At 39.5% G+C, this 16038-nt stretch overlaps 1 protein-coding gene across 2 annotated transcripts in view; it reads right to left on the reverse strand.

Moving 5' to 3' along the window:
- The window catches only part of PLCB1 (phospholipase C beta 1), a 673888-nt gene that overhangs the window by 99958 nt on the left and 557892 nt on the right, over positions 1 to 16038 (reverse strand). For both annotated transcript variants that reach the window (XM_077872243.1, XM_077872244.1), the window contains exons 25-27: positions 13094 to 13147; positions 9840 to 10059; positions 5950 to 6130 (exon numbers count right to left, since the gene is read on the reverse strand). In XM_077872243.1, the coding sequence (XP_077728369.1) occupies positions 5950 to 6130; positions 9840 to 10059; positions 13094 to 13147 (455 nt within the window). The remainder of the gene's footprint in view (positions 1 to 5949; positions 6131 to 9839; positions 10060 to 13093; positions 13148 to 16038) is intronic.

Below are 16038 nucleotides of genomic sequence, written 5' to 3' on the forward strand. Positions count from 1 at the left end.
TCGGGAAAGGTGCTGCTGCAACTGAGAAGTGACCCCGGCAACATCACCAGGGAATTGCCTCTCACTAAGCTATGGGTTTGTTTTCTTTTTAAGATTTTATTTATTTATTCATGAGAGACACAGAGAGAGAGGCAGAGACACAGGCAGAGGGAGAAGCAGGCTCCATGCAGGAAGCCTGATGTGGGACTCGGTCCCAGGACACCAGGATCACACCCTAGGCCGAAGGCAGGTGCTAAACCACTAAGCCACTCAGGGATCCCAAGCTATGGGTTTTTTAAAAAAAATTTTATTTATTTATGATAGTCACAGAGAGAGAGAGAGAGAGAGAGGCAGAGACATAGGCAGAGGGAGAAGCAGGCACCTGCTTCGGGAGCCCGATGTGGGACTCGATCCCGGGTCTCCAGGATTGTGCCCTGGGCCAAAGGCAGGCGCCAAACGGCTGCGCCACCCAGGGATCCCAAGCTATGGGTTTTGAATGTGATGCCTATACTGGCAACAGGAGAAAACACTTACTTTCAGGTAGAGGTGAACGAAAAGAAAGATGTAAATTCCTCAACTCCAATCATGGTCTTGTGCTCCCTGAAATCTCTCCATAGACATTGTGGGGATCTGTGAACCCCAGTTGGGGACCCCTGTTCCAAAGATAGGGTTGGAATGTCTGCTCTAAATTAATCTGTTTTTCAGCAGCAGCCTCTCATTACTGACATCATCAAGAGCCCCCAGAGGGACCTCCTAATACTTTCTATCACTTACCAAAGTCACTTTTATTTTTATTATTTTTAAATTAATTAATCAATTAATTATTTGAGAGAGTGTAGGTGCTCAAGCAGACTCCCAGCTGAGTGCAGAGCTGACTCAAGCTTGATCTCAGGACCGGAAATCATGACCTGAACTGAAGCCAAGCGTCAGATGCTCAACCTCAACCAACTGAGCCACCCAGGCACCCTCACACCAAGTCACTTCTAAAACGAAAACCTAACCCTAATGGTATAACCAAACTCAGGGTCACCCTAAGGCTGCTGTTGAAAAACAGATTAATTTAGAGCAGACATCCCAACCTATCTTTGGAACAGGGGTCCCCAACTGGGGTTCACAGATCCCCACAATGTCTATGGAGAGATTTCAGGGAGTACAAGACCATGATTGGAGTTGAGGAATTTGCATCTTTCTTTTCATTCACCTCTACCTGAAAGTGTTTTCTCCCATTGCCAGTACAGGCAGGAAATGACAGGAGTGATTTCCACAGGCCCTCCCTGTGCCTTTGACACCAATAGGTATCCCTTCAGCTTGATGAGCAGCTGTGAATAATGGAGCTCATGCTGCATTTTTCATTTCAACTAAAAAGAACTTTAGTGGTATTCCAAAAGGCCTTTTGAGCAAAGATAAGGACTGATGGCTCTGAAACTGTGCTTCTTTAACCTGAACGTGTAACAAGTCACCTGGGACTCCTATTAAAATGTAAACTGTGACCTACCAGGTCTGGAGTGGGGCAGGAGACTGCATGTCTAACAGGTCCCAAGTGATTTGGGACCCACACTTGAGTAACCAGGCTGCAGAGCTATTTGGATACAGAGTTTTAAAGACAGAGATTCTTCTTTGGACAGGTATAAACATTTCTTTGAAGCAATAGAGTCTATGGAGCTTGGTGTGCATTCTCTAGCTCCTATGAACAATTACCTCAAAGATACTCTGTTGATGTTTATCAATTTATATAGTTATATAAGTTGCTCCCACATCTGGGTTTTCACATCAGTTTGCTGATAATTTTATTATTTCATTTATCATATGCTATTATAACTTCGAGATACATATTCCCTGAGTGTGTGTGGTGACCACATCTTCATCTCCAGTGTTTTGCAAATATTAATTTTTTAAAAGATATTATTTTCAAGTAATCTCTACATCCAACGTGGGGCTTGAACTTACAACCCCAAGTTCAAGAGTCACATGCTCTACCAACTGAGCCAGCCAGGCTTCCTGCAAATATTTTTTTTTTTAATGAAGGTTTGGCAGGGAGTTTATTGATGTAATACTTTCTTTCTTAATCCTTGAACTGTGGGTTCAGCACAGTTCAGCACTTGAAATGTATAAACCTTAACCTAAACACATCTGTATTTAATTCCCAAAGCAATTTTGGGAGATGAAATATCTTGTTTAATTTTCCTCATCACCCAAATACTCCTTTTTACCTGGGGCCTACTTGCTTTTTAATTACACTTCCACTTGTCTAATTTAGCCTGAGAGGCCTGTTCCTAACTAGGATCCACAACCAAAGATAGAACTGACACTTCTGGGTACTCTCAGTCAAAAGATTTCCTGGCAGAACAATTTCTGGTTGTTACAAATGGAGTAATAGAAAGTTCTGATACATGCCAGCCAAAGACACTGGTATAAATCGTGGATGCCTCCAAATGGCAATAAAATAAACTTTGTGTGGTTTTAAATCCTAGGTGTTTGGGCCTTAACTTTCTTAACAAAAGAATACAATTGTGTTCAATGGCATTAGGGCTTTATCCAAAACCCAAATCCATAGTCACAAAGGTGAAACGAGGAGTATTTTGAGTATATTTGCCCTGAAAGGGCCAGACTGGCTTGAAAATGTATGTACGTTTTTCTGAAAACTCTTCAAAGCTTTTACTATGGACACACTTGTTCCTTCCTAGGGAGAAGGGTGTAGGAGCACGTGCTGTGGGATTGCCACCTCCCGTAGGAATTCTACTACTTCTCCTGTTTGTCCCTTCAGGTGGCTTTTTCCACCTATAAGCTCATCTGGGTCTTCCCTAGTTCCTAAGCCAAGCTTCCCTGGGAGAAAATCTGTTGAGCAGCCCTGTGTGGCCTCCTCTGGTGGAATGTGATGTGATGCCTCATGCTCAGGTGTTTCTTCTGTGATGCTGAGCTTCTGTAGCTCCTCCCTGTGATTTCTGCACCCATGTGTACCGTCCCCTGCTCCTGGAAAGGCCCTTTTGGTATGTTTGGGCTTCTGTTTTCATCCATGCTTTGAATTCTTCTTTTAGGACTCTCTCATGGCTGTTGGATTTCCCCTCTTATTGGGCCTTGTCTCTCTCCTTGGGGAATGGAATCTTGCTAGGGGCTAGAATTCTGGGGAAAAACTCCAGATTACAGCTGGATTGCCTAGTCCTCAAAGTGATATTTGACCCTGTTTGTCAACTGCAGTCATCTGCCAGGGAACCACCGGACTTCTAATGCCATGGGCCACCATTCAACGGAACTGTGCCTTGGGATGGCCTTCTCCTGGGGCCCTAATCTTCACCATGTACACAAGAGTGATCCTTGTAAATGTTACTTTAGGTCATGTCACTCCACTCAAAACCTTTCAGTGGCATCAACTTCCCTCTGAATGAAACACAGAGGCCATAGAGAGGCCTACAACCGTAAGAGATCTGCCCCAGCCCCAAAAGTCTCATCTCTAACGTCCTAAGATGGAACTACCTTGCTGGTCGGTCCCCCAACAGACAGGCTTATCCCTAACCCAGAGTCTTTGCATTTGCTAATCCTTCTGCTGGGCAAATTCCTGCCCCATGTGCTTGTAGGGATCAGTCCTTCATTCCTAAATCAGATGCTGCCTCTGCACTGAGTCCTTCCGGTTACTTTATTTAAAATTTCAAAGCATACTCCTCAAACTTCCTTCCATCCCTAATCCCTATTTCCCTACTTCTCATTGATTTTCCTCCTAAACCCTCAGGACCACCTGACATACTATATATTTCACCAACCTATTTTTTTAAAGCTTTTATTAATTTATATGAGAGAGAGAGAGGGAGAGAGAGAGAGAGAGAGAGAGAGAGAGAGAGAGAGAGCACTAAATGAGGGGGGACAGGGGCAAAGGGAGAGAGAGAAGCAGACTCCCCACTGAGCAGGGAGCTGGACTCAGAGCTCCATCCCAGGACTCTGAGATCACAACCTGAGCCAAAGGCAGACGCTTAACCAACTGAGCCACCCAGGTGCCCCTTACCAATTCATTTTGTTCATGGTCTGACCCCTCATCTAGAATGTAACCTCCATAGAGGCTGGGATTGTTGTCATTTTTATCCTCTTCTATTTGAAAATATTTACTGAGTAGGTATCTAATAAGTATTTGTTTAATGATGAATGAATGAGGGTTTTTTTTTGAGGTGATAAAAATGTTTTAAAATTGTACTGATGGTTGTATATACCATGAATATGCTAAAGAAAGTCACTGAATTGCTCTGTTTTTTATTTGCATAATAAGCTGACAATAATACTAAACTCCAGTGGCGGTTTTTGTAAGGATTAACTCAGACAATTTCTGTAAATAGCTTAGCACGGGCTATAGCCCCTATCGTGAATGCTCAATACATGGGTGTTATTTTAATTTTTATTATTGTTGTCATTTTCTGGAGTACTAGGGATGAGGTACTGGAGAAAAATCAGATGGCTGTGGTTGTAGCAAGGTCTCAAAGCCATTATTTCTCACTAAGATTTACTTTGACTTCCTCTGGCCTATCAGGCAATCCCTTACACTGAACCTGACCCCAGCCCTACCATTCTTATTTTAGTGATTCACAAACAAGGCAGCCCATCAAAGCAAGGCAGAACTTGTTAAAAATAAATCCTCAAGCCTTACATTTAGGAATCAGGCAGAGATCCTCAAAGTGTGGTCATGGGACCCAAAGCATCAGAAGCACCAGCCCTACAAGAGTCTTGATGAATTGGAAATTTGGAGCAAGGACCAACAATCTGTTTTAAGAGGCCTTCTAAGTGATTCTGATGCATGCTGAAGTTGAGAATAACTGGCCAATTGGAATCTGATGTTTAATTAAGTCCTCATGTGACTTTGACCTGCTCGTTTGCATATTAATATTATCATTGGGGAACCAGTGCTAGGTCAACAACATGACACTGAATCACCTATTTTGCAGTGATGGCTAAACCATCCGTCAATGGCTAAAGCATCCACTGATCTCCAAAGCAGAAACAGCTTCGGAATTCTCTTAGATAGACAGGACCTTGGCACAGAAACAGTTCGTACAAACACATACAAACTCTGAATATACTTTAATTTCTATTAGCTTACTCATTTGTTTTGTTTGGGGGCACATGCTTATTTTCAAGGCTACTTTATCATTTGATTCATTTAATCTGTCACCAAATATTTATCATGACCCTATTATATTGAGGCATCAACAAAGTGGAGAGAATGTCATAATCTTTGAGAAAAACTTTGGGGGGACAAAACTGATCACTACGAGAGAGACTAGTGATCACTATGAGACAGACTAGTGATCATCTCCTTCCATAGGGAGCCTCAGCAATTGGGTAGACATTTCATACTGTCCATGTAGATACTCTCCTAAATGTAGGAGAGTGAACTCTGCACTTTGTTTAGTGCTTGGAAGTCCCGGTGACACCAAAAAAAAAAAAAAAAAGTATTTACTTGTAGCATGTTCTTAATTTTCTTGAGCCAGGATAAGTGTATTTTTGTTTTTGTTTTTGTTTTTTTTAACTCCTTGTAAGAGTTCAGATTCTCCCCTAAAAGACTATTATAACCCCAAAGTAAGTTAGTGAGAACAAAAACAAACATAGCATCATTGGGGAACAGAGAGGAGCTTGGTAAAGATTCTGGAATAGTGGAGCTTGTAAATTATTAGTGAGGTAGACACTAGGTGCCCTTATACAATTCAAGTTCTAAGAAATGATTTTGTTGTTTTTAAAAGCCCAAATACTGAGTTATGATTGTGCTTTTAAGTTAAGCATGTGTTAAATCACATGTCCCAATATGGATCTAAGAAATGCATCTTATCTCTCTCAATAACCTGGCAGATAAGATTACTGGCCAAGGAAGCCAGAGGAAGGTTCCAGCCAGACCCACCACTGTTTCTCTTTAAAGTTATCTTAGAAACTCTTCAGAGTTTTCTTTAGAAAAGACGGTTCCAGCCATATAAACACAATTGTGTTTCTCAGGCTTACCAGTTTAATATGTTCTCGCTTCTGGTATTTTTCACTATAATACTGCTCTTGTCGAAGATTAAGCAGCTGCTGCTGTTGTTTGTCCTTCAAGTCTATTAACTTTTGGGTCATTTCGGCATCAAGGGCAGCAAGATCTTGCTCAATTGTTGATGAACCATGGTCAGGACTGCTGGGATCTGATCTGCAGAGACATGGAGTTTGATCAGAAAACATGCAGGTCATAACAAGTTGCAGGGAAGACTGCACACCATAGTTCCTCCTGGATAGAGTGCTGTGTTGTTGGGAAATTAAATGTTTTAATAAACCACTTGAGATAGAGGCCAATACTCCAAGGATAGAAGAGGGTCTCCAAATAGAAAGTGGATGATGTTTGTGAGATTTCAGGTAGGGGTAGAGAAGGAAAGTCAGGAGGCTGGGGACCCTGTGGTAGTTGTGGAGAGAATGATAATCCCCCCATTGGGAAAAACAATGTCTAATAAGCATTTTTTAAGGCTTTTATCTTGTAATTTTTTTTAACAGGACATGTATAATGTAATTCCCAGCTACTTATCTCCTATAATGACTTCAATACACTTGGCATTGATTGGATTCTGTCAGGGGAGTTGAAGAGGTGCTAAATTTTGCATCTGGGTAATATGGATATAAAACAGAGCATGTGCAGATCCCACGTGCCAGGAAAACCTTCCCCCTCCCCAGGCTGACATGTTCTGTTTCTTGACATCTTTTAATAGCAAAAGTACATTATTAAAATCGGTTTCTTTGAGAGATGTACCAACTTCATGGATAGCTCTACCCAAAATGGAACTTTCTGCCAAATGCTTAGGTTACAAGAGAAAGGAGGATGAATGAGTTCATTGAAAAATATTTATTGAGTGCTTTTCTGTGCAGGGTGACTTTCTTTGAGCTGTTCATAGAGAATTATACAGATATTGAGGAATTTAGGAGAAATGTTGAAATAAATCAAAGCAATTTTCACTAATTGTGCTAAAACATATGGTGTGATTCCTTCAAATTTTGTGCTCTTACTTTTTTTAGGGCACACAGAAAAAAGTGATTATGCTGAGAATGGGGCACCAAGAGCAGGTCTGTTTTCTTCATTCACATGGAAACTTCTGCAGAAAAAACTAAACCACCTAAGAGATCTAGCACATCAGATTCTACCTCCATGTTTTTCACTTGTGGCCAGGTGGAATGGGTGGAAGTTTCTTGAATCAGCTGGCACTAATTCCTGTTGCTTTCACTTTGACTTAGGCCAGTATTGATGGTGCTACAGGGAGAGGCAAATAAGGGATGATGTTGGTGTTGGTGTTGAATTGAAGTTGGTGTTAGGATCCTATTGTGGCGAGTAAGGGATTCAGAATTCTTTCAAAGGTTTCTATTTGCATTTTTATGTGCAATGCCAAATGAGAATGAACATTCTACAAGGCTCATGAGCCTGATACATCAGAATGGCATGGCAGCATTGAGGTGGCCCTCCGTCCTGGCATGAATACAAGTTTATTTGTCAATATAACAATAAGTAGCATCAGTGAGGTGACCTCCATCTTTGCATGAGCATGAGATACATTTATTGTCTTTTGTAGCAGGAAGTCAGTGAAACCAGAACATAAACGTGTTTCTTCAATCAGCCACAAGTACCAAGTACCACAACCACCACAACAGAGGCAACAGGTCAACATTTATTGACCACTCAACATGTGCCAGGCACTCTCTACTTTTGGTTTTCACAGCAACCCAACAAGTAGGTATGACTATCTCCAGTTTACTTTACAGAAAGGGAGATTCAGTGAGACAATTTGCCTAAGGACACAGTAAGGGGGAGCCCTGAGAAGCTCATCCAAGGACAGACATCTAGCGTAAGGCAAAGTCTGTGTTTTCAAAAACAACACAAACACTGCATGCCAGTGTCTGGACAGAAACTATCTTTGAATGATCTGCTCTTTCCATGATGTGGAAAGCTCAGTTGAAGACAGTGGATATTTTAATTAGAAACTAATCTAATGGACAATATTTCCATTTATTACTCTGAGCTTTTTCCAGGTTTTTACTGTGTATCAACGGTGATGGGAGATAGATGGACATAATCAGATCTCAGTGCTTTGCCTCTTGAAGAGAAGTTTCTCTTGATGTATCTTTTGATACTAGATGCTTAGGGACTTTTGTTTATTTTTTGAAGAAAAGTATAAAAAAAATAAAGGGAACAGTGTTTCTGTATCTTCTGTAAAAAACAGAGTTGAAGACATGATCCCTTGTTGCCTAATACTGTCTGTTTAAGATCCATGAGATGAATTCTCTTATAATTTAGTACCAGGAAAATGTTTGTCTCTCTTAGAAAAACAAACAAGTTTGCTTTAATCAGATAAGGAGAATTGTCTACCCATATTCCCTTTTCTTAGAAGCTAAGAGCTAACTTCAGTGTTCAAGGACAGAAATTACATTAAATGGTTGATACTGTCCAGTAGAAATATAACATGGGCCACATATGTGATTTAAAATTTTTAGTGGCTACCTTGAAAAGTAAAAACAAATGAGTTAAGTTAATTTTAATAACATATTTCAGGTGGCCTAGTACACCTGAAACATTATCATTTCAATATATAATTAAAATAAAATCAATATGTCAATATAAAAATATGAGCTATTTTATGTTCTTTTTTTTAAATGAAGTTTTTGAAATCTGGTACTTTTTTTTATACTTACAGCATATTTCAGTTTCCATGAGCCACTTTTCAGGGGTTTAGAAGCCACATGTGGCTAATGACTCCCATATCGGACAGTGGGCCTGAATAACTGGTAGCCACTCAGCCTGTATGTATATGTATTGCTTTCCTTTCTCTATTTTCATAGGATTTTTATGTATATCTTCTATGATAAATTACTTCTTTACTCTATTAAGAGTGCTCAGGATATGATGTCCAAGTAAGCAAATATGTGAATAAACAAACGACCACGTATACATCACTACAACAGAAATTTAGGAGAAGTTTCAAGCCAAGCTTTGCCTGAACTTTTTGTGTGACTGTGGGTAAGCGTTAATGTCTTTAGCTTTTGGCTTCTTCCTAGTGGCAGTAGTTCACCTTGATGGCTTCTAAAATTAATATAAGAAATGATGATGTTGTTGCTTTTTAAAACCCAAGTACTGGGTTTGATTGTGCCTTTAAGTTAAGCACATATTAAATCTTATGTCACAATATGGATCTGAAATTGCCTCTTACATCTGTCTATAACCTGGCATCAAGATAAGATTATTCTGTAAGGAAATGAAAGAAAGGATGTAGTAGAGCCTATCTGATTCAGCACAATGGCAGGTGACTTGCATGATCACATAGTTCCCTGCATTGCCATGCTAGCTACTTAGGGTGGTAACTGCATAAGGCATGGTCACTGCTGTGTCCCTAGGGCACACAGCAGGCACTCAATAAATGTTGGTTGAATGAATGTGTAAGAGATGCTTCTCCCTGTCAAGGTCTGGGTATATGGGGCTGTGGGGGCCAGTAGGCCCAAACACAAGGGTCACCTGTGCAAGGCTTTGCGGGTTTCAGCAAGAGCAGCAAAGGGTAGTTGAAACCAGTCTTTTCTATAACAAGTTACCTCTTCAACTAGGTTCTAGAACACAGCAAAATTTCATACCTGCCAGGTTGGCAGGGGTCATATGGGAAGTCAGTCAACTGGTATTGGGTCCACAGGCCAGAACTCAAGGGTAGAATTGCCTGCATATCTTTTCTTAGGATGCAGGCAAATAAAGAAATTGAGTGCACAAGCAAAACTGAGCTGAGGTGGCTTTCCCTCTTGCACTGGAGCCAAAATATGGTGTAAAACATTGAAAAACTATGTAAAGGATTCTTTTCCTTCACACTATAGAACAAACCAAAAATATTCATTCAACTTACTTTTTCTTACTGTCCTTTTTGGCTGTCTTTTCCAAAGCTGCCCTCCTTCTCAAGTAGTCATTCTGAATTTCATTATATTTTGTAGTGTGTTCTTTGATAAGGTCTGTGGTTTTCTTGTGGTGTCTTTTAACCAGGTCTTTCATTTCTTTGTAGTGTTTCTTTTGAAGTTTCACAAACGATTTCTGTTGCTTTAGCTCTTCAATGGTCTGTGCTTCCACTTCTGCAACAAATGAGTATAAGAGCTAGCAGATGTGGGAGGATTGTAAAAACAGATGTAAAGAGGAATGGCAACCTGCTTCTCGGGTAATATTTGTTTGATTCCAGCCAACTGGAGCTTACGAGCAAAGCTTGGATATCAAACCTATATGAGTTCCAGTCTGGCTCTGTCACTTGCTAACTTCTGTAATTCTGTCACTAAATTTCTCAAAGACCCAATTTTTTCACTTATAATTTTTTTGAATGTTTGGGTTCCCAAGAAGCAGAAGCCAGGAGGGGGGATTTGACTGGATGTAACTTACTGAGAGGGGCTCAGGTAGAGGAAGTGACCTGTAGCAGGCAAAGGGAAGGGGAAGATGTGCACATGGTGTGGTCTCCTTTGGTGCCTGACTTCTACCCATCCAATGGGGAGCTCTACATTACTATAATGAGCCTCACCTTGAGGCAAGAAGGCCAGACTTTTGCAAATTGAGAAAGTCAGTGAAGGGAGGCATAACCTCTTGGTGAGGGGTCTTCCTTTTAGCTGAGGGCAATTTCCAAGAGAATGGGAAAGCTCTGAGCTGTTAGGAGCCAACACTCACAACTGGGGTGTGGGTACAAGTGATGGTCAAAAGATGGACCCCAACAGGATCCACTTTAAGGACCTCAATATTCCCACTACTTGTTAGGGTTGTTCTGATGATGAAATAAAAGAACCATGCAAAGTATTGAATACAGTTTCTGGCAGAGTGCCTGTCGAGGCTTAACAAATAATCGTACAGGTTCTACAGCACCATCTTTAAGGGGTACTCTCCACAGCATAGACATTGTAGGTTTGGATTTATCACAATAGTGTTCCAATATAAAGCACTGAAGTGGGAGGGGGTCCTTTGATGTGATTTGCCCAAAGGCACCATCAGGGTTAGTAGTGGCATACGTTACTATGTTGTATTTTACCCAGTGCTTGGAAAACATTTACTGTGACAGGGCTCGACCTTAAAACATTCTGTATTTTACTGACATATTTCACAAATTCTAGAATATGTTTTTTAAAATATGTTAACATTTCTGAAATTAAGATGCATTGTACAATCGACAGAGGTCACAACTTGTTGGTGCTTTTCTTTCTTAGCAATCCATGAATAGTGGGGAGCCTTCAAATTGATGGTGTCTTAACTTCAATGAATTATCATTTATTTGCACCTCAATTAAGTCATAGTTCACATGTTTCCATCCTTTCATTTGAACTTTCTGCTTCTGGGAACAAAAGTATGTTATCATAAATATTAAGAACTGTCCGGAGATTCAGAAATAGTATATGCCATGAAGAACAACAGACCTGAATAGAAATGAGTTATCTAGTGGATAAACACTGAAATCATAATAATAATTTGTGTGCTTAAATGCTAAGGTCGTCAAGCAATTGAAACATGCTCCCCTTTTTTACAATGTGTCTATTCTCTTGACAGTCAATTCCTTTTGAGAAAGAGGCCAGGAAGAGAATCAGGTACATTTATTTAATGGTTTCCCTCAGGCCCAAATGGACTCATTATGGTTGCATAATACCTTATTATACTAAGAATTTATAATCCTAGGAATTGCTGCATTTTGGGTGACAGATTCAATCCCACTTCATTAAAATGGTAGCGAACACTTCAGCTATAGTAGGTTTAGCATGAGAGTTCCAATCTATGATGAAAAAGAAATTCCACAAAAAGTACTATTTTTTTTTAAGTCTATGGATAAAAGGCTGGTCTTTGAATATTCTCTGAAGCATATGGGTAATGTTAATTTACTTAGAGGAACAAGTATCACTCATAAACAAGCCACCCAGAGATAATCACTGCTAGTACATCAGTCACATCCATTGTCTTTTGTCTACACATTTATGTGTTTTAAAATAACACTAGAATCATGCTGTATTTACACTTTTGTCTTTTGTTTTACATGTTAACATTATATTATCTCCTGTGGAATTAAATCTTTAAGAACACGTTTTAAGACATTCCTCCAGTAATTATCCTATGCATATTTTACATATTATTTTGGTGAAATGTACACACATGAAAGTGCATAAATCATAAGCTTACCTCCCTATACATTTTCCCAGAGCAGACATGTTTTCGTAACTACCATTCAGATCAAAACCAGAATATTAGCAGTGCCCCGGAGATCCTTTTTTTTTTTGGTTTTTGCGTCCCCTCTCCCCTCCCAAGTATAATCCGAATCTGTGTTTCTATGAGACGAATTAGTTTTGCCTGTTTTTAGCTTTATGTAGCTAGAATTACAAAGAATGCACTCTTTTGTGCCTGGCCTCTTTTCCTCAACATTATGCATGTGAATTTTATCCATGTTATGTATGGTCATAGTTTATTTATCCCTACAGCTGTACCCTATTTTATTCTGTGACTATACCACAATTTATTTATCTACACTACTGTTTATGGACATTTGGGTTGTTTATAGTTTTTGGCTGTTATGAATAGTGCTGCTTTTGGTGAACATGTGTTTGCATTTCTTCTGTGTATTGGGCCAAATATTGTAAACATTTCCAAGATTCTGCTACATGTTGCTAACATGTTGTGTTAAAGAAATCGTGTACCAATTTTAGTTCCACTAGTTTAAGGAACTAACCAAATAGAAATTATTTTCCAACTGGATCATAGTTCTTAAACATTCTATTCTATAGTCACAAATGGTTCACAATCTGCATTTCTAAATATGGCTTATTATCGGCACTTTGGGAAGGCATGTATTCCTTTTTCACTAGGTTATATTTCCAGTATGAAACTATCCTTTGATTCTAATATAGATATCTTATGAAATTGTATTATTTTTATACCAATCGAGTCCTATCTGCCAATATGGTTACTTCTCTGTGACGATATGATTACATTGCATAATATGGCTTTACCTAGTTCCGTATATTTTCAGATGTTTTCAGAGAAGAAATATTAATGATGCTATTTTTCAGAAATGAAGGGAAATCTTATTTTTAAATACTTAAGCTGTATAATATTCAGCTGCCTAATTCCATGGGGAAAGAGGGCGGTGTTTACCTGTTAAAACACTCTGAATAAGATCTTCTGTTTTGGCAGGTGCCTTTACAGAGCCTGAGACAAAGAGACAAAAGAAAAAGCTTTCTTTAGCTTTATTTTTTTTCTGTTTTGTTTTTCATTTTTTAAAATAAGAGATTTATTTTTTATTGGTGTTCAATTTGCCAACATACAGAATAACACCCAGTGCTCATCCCGTCAAGTGCCCCCCTCAGTGCCTGTCACCCAGTCACCCCCACCCCCACTCTCCTCCCCTTCCACCACCCCTAGTTCGTTTCCCAGAGTTAGGAGTCTTTATGTTCTGTTTCCCTTTCTGATATTTCCCACACATTTCTTCTCCCTTCCCTTCTATTCCCTTTCACTATTATTTATATTCCCCAAATGAATGAGAACATATAATGTTTGTCCTTCTCCGATTGACTCATTTCACTCAGCATCATACCCTTCAGTTCCATCCACGTTGAAGCAAATGGTGGGTTTTTGTTTATGTATACAATGGAATATTCCTTTAGCTTTAAAAACTGCATTCTTCCCGTAAAGCAACTAAGTTTGGCCCTTGAATCTGTCTCTTTATGGAGAAATAACAAACTGTAGGAGAAAACTACTTGCAAAAAAACCCTATTCTAAGCAATGTCTTCGTTCTGTTACTTTGAGGCAAACCTAATTAAATGCAAATCTATATGCTCCGTTAACAGAAAGGCCATCCCTGCACTTTGAATCAAAACTCCTATCAACAAATTCCGTTTCAGCAATGCTACTGCCACCTTTTGGCAAAATCAGGAATGGCAAGGTAGTCTTTGAAAAAAATCAAATGCTGACCGGCAGGCAGTAATAATTGTGGCAGGCTAGATCTATTGTTGGATACCCAAATTATGAGATAAGTTTAAGGAGAAAAAGGTTATTTTCATAGTCTCAAGGTATCTTCCCTAAGATAACTATTAACTATAATGGGGAAATAAGAATTTTCAGTTGAAGAACCTGGCCGACTCCACCTTAACCAAGTGATCCAACACCAATGATGAGAAATGCATCAGGTGCCCGTGACGTGATGCAGTGAGAAGGACAGCATTGTCTACGCGATATTCTTGCCAAAAATGCAAAACTTCACTCTAATCATGGGGAAACATCAGACAAATCGAAATTGAGGGATATTCCACAAAATAATGGACCAGTACTCTTCAGAAGTGTCAAGGTCATAAAAGACAGGATCAACTGTCATAGACTCAAGGAAACTAAGGAGACATGACAATTAAATACAATGTGGGATCCTAAGTTGGAACCTGGAACAATAAAAAGACATCAGGACAGGGACACCTGGGTGGCTCAGTCCATTAAGTGTCAGACTCTTGATCTCAGCTCAGGTCTTGATCTCAGGATCATGAGTTCAAGCCCCACACTGAGCTCCATGCTGGGCATGGAGGCTAATTTAAAAAAGAAAAGACATTAGTAGAAAGCAGGTGAAGTTCAAATGAGGTCTGTAGTTCAGTTCCAAGTACTGTGCCAACGTTAATTTCCTGGTCTGATAACTGCACCATGATTCTGACAGATGTTAACACTAGAGGAGAGAAGACCATTTTTGCAATACATTCTGTACCATTTTAAAAATGATTCTGTAAGTCATATTATTTCAAAACATCAAGTTAAAAAAATCAAGTGCTAAAATGCCAAATTTTCTTTTACTGTTCATAGCACAAGACTATATTTACTCATGTATTTAAATGACTTATTTATATTCCAGAAGCACTCAAAATGTTTGTATTTGTTTTTTTTATTTTATTTTATTTTATTTTATTTTATTTTATTTTATTTTATTTTATTTTTTTATTGGTGTTCAATTTACTAACATACAGAATAACACCCAGTGCCCGTCACCCATTCACTCCCACCCCCCGCCCTCCTCCCCTTCTACCACCCCTAGTTCGTTTCCCAGTGTTAGCAGTCTTTACGTTCTGTCTCCCTTTCTGATATTTCCCACACATTTCTTCTCCCTTCCCTTATTTTCCCTTTCACTATTATTTATATTCCCCAAATGAATGAGAACATATAATGTTTGTCCTTCTCCGACTGACTTACTTCACTCAGCATAATACCCTCCAGTTCCATCCACGTTGAAGCAAATGGTGGGCATTTGTCATTTCTAATAGCTGAGTAATATTCCATTGTATACATAAACCACATCTTCTTTATCCATTCATCTTTCGTTGGACACCGAGGCTCCTTCCACAGTTTGGCTATCGTGGCCATTGCTGCTAGAAACATCGGGGTGCAGGTGTCCCGGAGTTTCATTGCATTTGTATCTTTGGGGTAAATCCCCAACAGTGCAATTGCTGGGTCGTAGGGCAGGTATATTTTTAACTGTTTGAGGAACCTCCACACAGTTTTCCAGAGTGGCTGCACCAGTTCACATTCCCACCAACAGTGTAAGAGGGTTCCCTTTTCTCCGCGTCCTCTCCAACATTTGTTGTTTCCTGCCTTGTTAATTTTCCCCATTCTCACTGGTGTGAGGTGGTATCTCATTGTAGTTTTGATTTGTATTTCCCTGATGGCAAGTGATGCAGAGCATTTTCTCATATGCATGTTGGCCATGTCTATGTCTTCCTCTGTGAGATTTCTGTTCATGTCTTTTGCCCATTTCATGATTGGATTGTTTGTTTCTTTGGTGTTGAGTTTAATAAGTTCTTTATAGATCTTGGAAACTAGCCCTTTATCTGATATGTCATTTGCAAATATCTTCTCCCATTCTGTAGGTTGTCTTTGAGTTTTGTTGACTGTATCCTTTGCTGTGCAAAAGCTTCTTATCTTGATGAAGTCCCAATAGTTCATTTTTGCTTTTGTTTCTTTTGCCTTCGTGGATGTATCTTGCAAGAAGTTACTATGGCCGAGTTCAAAAAGGGTGTTGCCTGTGTTCTTCTCTAGGATTTTGATGGAATCTTGTCTCACATTTAGAT

Source organism: Canis aureus, chromosome 26 (assembly GCF_053574225.1).
Source record: "Canis aureus isolate CA01 chromosome 26, VMU_Caureus_v.1.0, whole genome shotgun sequence".
Classification (NCBI taxonomy): Eukaryota; Metazoa; Chordata; class Mammalia; order Carnivora; family Canidae; genus Canis; species Canis aureus.